Source organism: Triticum aestivum, chromosome 6B, assembly GCF_018294505.1.
Source record: "Triticum aestivum cultivar Chinese Spring chromosome 6B, IWGSC CS RefSeq v2.1, whole genome shotgun sequence".
Taxonomy (NCBI): domain Eukaryota; kingdom Viridiplantae; phylum Streptophyta; class Magnoliopsida; order Poales; family Poaceae; genus Triticum; species Triticum aestivum.
In genome coordinates, this window is record NC_057810.1 from 644,547,082 (window position 1) to 644,553,121 (window position 6,040).

Sequence of the window (6,040 nt, forward strand, 5' to 3'; positions counted from 1 at the left end):
GGTCAAGCCTTGGGCCCTAGGCTTAGTGCAATGTCAAATAGGGACCATGATGCTACAGTCAACAAAGTGTTAACCCGGTTCCGAAATCTGTATCACGATTTCGAGAATAGATGCCAAGCCACCACAAGGGTGACAAATACTCGCCTTGAGCTCGACAACATATATCGCGAGGCAAAAAGAATGTTGCATATGACACATTGTCGAGATTCGTCAAACGACTTTACACACACATGGAAGTTGGCACGTTCTGCTAAGAGCCGCTACCAACTATCGACTCTGGTCGTGTCCATGTGTACGTGAACCTATAGGGTCACACACTTAAGGGGCTGCAGCCCATTCGGATTGGATCCGAGTGGAAAAAGAAAGTAGACTCCTAGTGGGCTCAAGTGTTGAGCCCACCTCAGAGGTGTATATAAACGGGAATGGGCGCACCACTTAGGGTTGATCTTTTCCCACCCTAGACAGCCGCTGTCGCAACTCCGCAAATCCATGCCGTGCAATCGTACCTAGCAGTACGCCGTCCGATGTTGCACCCCACATGTGTGGATACCTTGGAGGCATCGCATTTGCGGTGCTCGGACGGACTGTTCGAGGGATCCGCAAGGTACCGTTTGCGGGTCTTCGTTGTTCGCATGAGATCGGCGACGCGAGGAGGAGATGCCCTGGGAGATCGACTACACGCATCACCAACTCTACTTCCACTACGGTGACTGGTCTAGTGGTAAACCCGATCCCGTGATCTATTTTCAGCAGCATGATCTTGGGTGTGCGATAGAAATTTTTATTTGGCGCTGGCGTAGCGTACCGCATGTTCCAACGGTGGCATCGATAGGCTCGATGCCAAACCCTATAGGTGGTAAGTCTGCTCTAGCCGCCGCGGGGAAGTGATGGAAATGTTTTGTGTATGTACCCCACGTGACACTTGGGTTATAAACCTTTCATGTTATTCCAATCGTAATTTAATCCTGCTGGACTCAAAACTTCCTTAATCCTAATACATAAAAAATCATTTGAATGTAACTTGAAAAGCTTTCAAATGTAATTTGGAAAGCTTTTGACATAATAAGATCGGAACCGTAGATGTTGCTTATGTAATTACGATGAAACTATTCACCCTGTTCATATCTTGCCCTTTAACGTGATTGCTATGGCGGAATATGTATGTAACTTCCAACAACCGCGGGCAACCGGTGTTTCAAAAAAGTTAGTGAACTATCTCACGGGGATTGATAGACAACTTACAACTCAAATCCATGTGGGTTGCGTGCTTTATCTTGCACTATGTAGAAATTGTCCTAATAATCATGTTTGTGACAAACAAACGAGTTTCGATTTTGTTGTAGATTATCTTCGTAGATACTTATTGGATCTCCACGTGGTTTTGACTACAAGTATGGATACATGAGACTCTTTGATTGGTGCAACCATTTGGAGATAATAGCTCGCATTATATTTAACCGATTTGAATGACTGTCTAACACCATGGTTTGTGATCTCCATGGAGTTTGGCTACACCATTTATTTATTTTATCCTTTTTATTTATATGACTATGTATACTTTGCAACAAAATGGTTGGGTGCATCATGCAATACAGAAGTAGGTGGCACCCTCCTCTAAGGAAAAAAACCCAGACTATCCAAATGGTGGCGTTTACGAGGATGTAGCAAACCACTGTCAATTTATAAAATAGATGAGTTTATCGCTGCGTGAAATATTGGTTATCTTTCAATTATTTATTCAGCCGCATACTTCATTTTTGTTTGTAGAAATTTTTTTATATCTTTAGATAAATAACACACTCGAAAACCAATTGAAGGAGCTGTCCCAAGAAATATAAGAGCATTTTAGTGATCTAACTGCTCTTATATTTCTTTTTTTTTAAATGCCAGCGAGGTTAATGAACTTTTTTGTCGTTGCAAAATGTAGAATAAATTCAGCGCGACTTAGCCGTAGTGTAGAAATCTCAAAACCGCAGCCTGAGCCCCAGTTTCGAATCGTTAACCATGAAGACGCTTTAGACCATAACATCACCGGACCTCTCATTTTACGCCTCGGGGGATAAACCTCTCTTGGCAAACGTAAACGGACGAACGGCACCCGCCGGGGCGCGCGCGGGCACATCGGTAAATTTGGCCCCGGTGACGGCCATGCCGCGCAGCATCTGCCCTCTTGAGCTCTCCAAGGGCCAGAAACGCCACCGCATGCCCCCTCCCTCCCCACGCTATACAACCACACGCACCACACCCATGGCCACCACCACCACCACCACCATCACCGCCACAGCGCAGCAGCAGCGGCACCACCACCACCACCCCCGCCACCACAAGCAGCGGCCATGGCTTCCTCGGCCTCCCTGCAGAGCTTCCTCCCGCCCTCGGCCCACGCGGCGACGTCATCGTCCCGGCACCGGCCCAACCGCGCCCGCCCCTTCCAGTGCGCGGCCGTCTCCGCCCCGTCGTCGTCGGCCGCCTCGCCGTCGGCCTCGGCCGTCCCGGCGGAGCGGCTGGAGCCGCGGGTGGAGCAGCGGGAGGGCGGCTACTGGGTGCTCAAGGAGAAGTATCGCACGAGCCTGAACCCGCAGGAGAAGGTGAAGCTGGGCAAGGAGCCCATGGCGCTCTTCACGGAGGGCGGCATCAAGGACCTAGCCAAGCTCCCCATGGAGCAGATCGACGCCGACAAGCTCACCAAGGAGGACGTCGACGTGCGGCTCAAGTGGCTCGGCCTCTTCCACCGCCGCAAGCAGCAGTGTATGCCCCTCCCTCTGCTCCGCACCATCGCGAAATCCATCATTTACTTGATCAAATAATGCATCTGCGCTTCAGCCTTTCTATTCTTGATCGATGCACGTTCGACCTCCATGATTGGAGCATGCTCGAAGTTTTTGTGAATTTTCAATCCGCATGCACCTGTAAGCTAGCTTGCTCATGGGGAATAAACGTACGCTGCATTCATTTTCAATAATCACTCCATCTCCATGTGCCCATGTTCCTCCTAACCTCTACATAATCTTGGCAGAATCAGTGGGAAGAATTGACATTTTTTTTCTGCATGCATATCGAACCATATTAGACTATATTGCTAGGGTGATTTGACCACAAGTTTTACTACTAAATTGGTATTACCCATATGGCCATATTCCTACTCCATTTGCAACTTGCAAGTACCCTCTCGCCGGCAGACTATTCTGTGATCCAACCGTCGCATTCATAGTATCTTAGACTAACACTGATGCAACTTTTTTAGTCGGCCTGTAATAAGATACACCTGAAGAGCCAAGGGGCCAAAGTATCTTGGACTAGTCTGGGGTCATATTAGTTTTCTTCAACCAGTCGGTGTGTGATACTAGTCGACTTTCCATTGGCTGATCCATGACACGTACGCACAGATTTGCCCTGCCAGCGTATAGTGAAATTTGTTCCTTGCTGTCAAATGCAACAACAGAGTAGACCGAGCATATTCTATAAGAATATAATGGTTTTTTATCAGGCACACATGATGTCTTTTTTTTCTGCAAAAGATTCCTTTTGGGTTTTATATCCCAAACCAGTGGTTCCAAAACTGTTTCTTTTTGGTCCATCCCTGCAAAAAGAGCGAGACATTTCTGACTGGGACCCACTGCGATCTAAGTCGACTGGAAAAAATGCTGATGAACTGAAGCGTTTGTGCATGCAGATGGGCGGTTCATGATGCGTCTGAAGCTGCCCAACGGCGTGACGACGAGCGAGCAGACGAGGTACCTGGCGAGCGTGATCGAGAAGTACGGCAAGGAGGGCTGCGCCGACGTGACGACCCGGCAGAACTGGCAGATCCGCGGCGTGACGCTGCCGGACGTGCCGGAGATCCTGGACGGGCTCCGCTCCGTCGGCCTCACCAGCCTGCAGAGCGGCATGGACAACGTGCGCAACCCCGTCGGCAGCCCGCTCGCCGGCATCGACCCCCTCGAGATCGTCGACACCCGCCCCTACACCAACCTCCTCTCCTCCTACATCACCAATAACTCCGAGGGCAACCTCGCCATCACCAACCTGTACGTCATGTTCATCTTGCACTGCATTGGTGGTGACCACGGTCGAGTATTGCCACTGACTGACATGCCGTTGCTGCCGTGTTATCTTGTGTATCAACAGTCCTAGGAAGTGGAACGTGTGCGTGATCGGCACCCACGATCTGTACGAGCACCCGCACATCAACGACCTGGCGTACATGCCGGCCGAGAAGGACGGCAAGTTCGGGTTCAACCTGCTGGTGGGCGGGTTCATCAGCCCCAAGAGGTGGGGCGAGGCCCTGCCGCTCGACGCCTGGGTGCCCGGCGACGACATCATCCCGGTCTGCAAGGCCGTCCTCGAGGCGTTCCGCGACCTCGGCACCAGGGGCAACCGCCAGAAGACGCGCATGATGTGGCTCATCGACGAGCTCGTAAGCTTCCCCCAAACTCTCGAAACGAAGCGGCATAAGTCTTGGTTGATGCGTATGTATGTGGTTCTGAACTTCTGGTGTTCCGGCGACGCAATGCAGGGGATGGAGGCGTTCCGGTCGGAGATCGAGAAGAGGATGCCGAACGGCGTGCTGGAGCGCGCGGCGGCGGAGGACCTGATCGACAAGAAGTGGGAGCGGCGCGACTACCTCGGCGTGCACCCGCAGAAGCAGGAGGGGCTCTCCTTCGTCGGCCTGCACGTGCCCGTCGGCCGGCTGCAGGCCGCGGACATGTTCGAGCTGGCCCGCCTCGCCGACGAGTACGGCTCCGGCGAGCTCCGCCTGACCGTGGAGCAGAACATCGTGCTCCCCAACGTCAGGAACGATAAGGTGGAGGCGCTGCTGGCGGAGCCGCTGCTGCAGAAGTTCTCGGCGCACCCGTCGCTGCTGATGAAGGGGCTGGTGGCGTGCACCGGCAACCAGTTCTGCGGGCAGGCCATCATCGAGACCAAGGCGCGGGCGCTGCAGGTGACGCGCGACGTGGAGGCGCGCGTGTCCGTGCCCAAGGCGGTGCGCATGCACTGGACGGGCTGCCCCAACAGCTGCGCGCAGGTGCAGGTGGCCGACATCGGCTTCATGGGCTGCCTCACCAAGAACAGCAGCGGCAAGATCGTCGAGGCGGCGGACATCTTCGTCGGTGGCCGCGTCGGCAGTGACTCGCACCTCACGGGGGTGTACAAGAAGGCCGTGCCGTGCGAGGACCTGGTGCCCATCGTCGCCGACCTCTTGGTGGAGCGGTTCGGGGCCGTGCCCAGGGAGAGGGAGGAGGACGAGGAGTAGGCCGGCTAGGAGCGCCCAGAGAGCCACCGGCTGATCTCCTCCTGATCTCGCCTCTGTCGTCGGCTCGTCGCGCACGCAGAGATGGGCTGCGGCTGATGTAAAGTAGGCAATGCCGCCATGCGTCATTGGCACACGCTTGTACCACGTTTTGGTTTGTTGTCGGAGCCCAAAGTTTTTCGGTTACGTTACAGGGATGATTGAATTGGTGATATAAATAAAGAAGCAGATTATATGTAGCTGTTCCTATCAGTTCTTCTTCAATCCTGTGCTAGAGTCTACTGTTGCTAGATTATGCAGTTCAATCGGGAGCTCAACATTGGGATAGGGAGAAGTTGCTCAGTGTTCACAGCTTGGTAGTGCTCTTTGGACATCGACATGTATCGGGGTTGCACATCAACTTTGCCAAGTGATCGGTGTCAGCGTGTTGCCCATTGGCTGCCCGGTGAGCAGGCTTTAGAGGCAACATCGGTTCTGAAGCGTGAGTTAGCTCCTTTCATGGTCAGACCCTCTGAATCCCCGTCGTGCTCAGCAAGACCATCGAGCGAGGCGTTCCAATTGTCAGGCCATCTCCAACACCCACCGTGTCACAAAAAATTGATCCAATCGGACCCCTCACTAAGTCCCTATACGTCTAGACTGAATGACACCCCTCATATCGATACTAAATGTTAGGACGATACGAGGCCGCTCTTGGTCACATCGGTCCCACCCGCAGCCACCCAAAGCACGTTCCTGAACTGATGGCGGCAAGCTTCTCAACTGATAGAGATTTTTATTTTGTTCATC

The 6,040-nt window shown here is 52.8% G+C and overlaps 1 protein-coding gene across 1 annotated transcript; it reads left to right on the forward strand.

Moving 5' to 3' along the window:
- The first annotated feature begins 2,239 nt into the window (after positions 1–2,239).
- Positions 2,240–5,490, forward strand: LOC123138457 (ferredoxin--nitrite reductase, chloroplastic). The gene is made up of 4 exons (XM_044558438.1): positions 2,240–2,748; positions 3,674–4,028; positions 4,129–4,417; positions 4,517–5,490. Exons 1-4 carry the CDS (start codon positions 2,337–2,339, stop codon positions 5,252–5,254), a joined length of 1,794 nt encoding a protein of 597 aa, XP_044414373.1. The 5' UTR covers positions 2,240–2,336; the 3' UTR covers positions 5,255–5,490.
- The last annotated feature ends 550 nt before the right edge of the window (positions 5,491–6,040 follow it).

Coding starts and splice junctions, on each gene's coding strand:
- LOC123138457 (XM_044558438.1), top strand. CDS start 2,337: ATGGCTTCCTCGGCCTCCCTGCAGAGCTTCCTCCCGCCCTCGGCCCAC. Junction 4,029..4,128: donor AACCTCGCCATCACCAACCT/GTACGTCATGTT, acceptor GTGTATCAACAG/TCCTAGGAAGTGGAACGTGT. Junction 4,418..4,516: donor TGTGGCTCATCGACGAGCTC/GTAAGCTTCCCC, acceptor GACGCAATGCAG/GGGATGGAGGCGTTCCGGTC.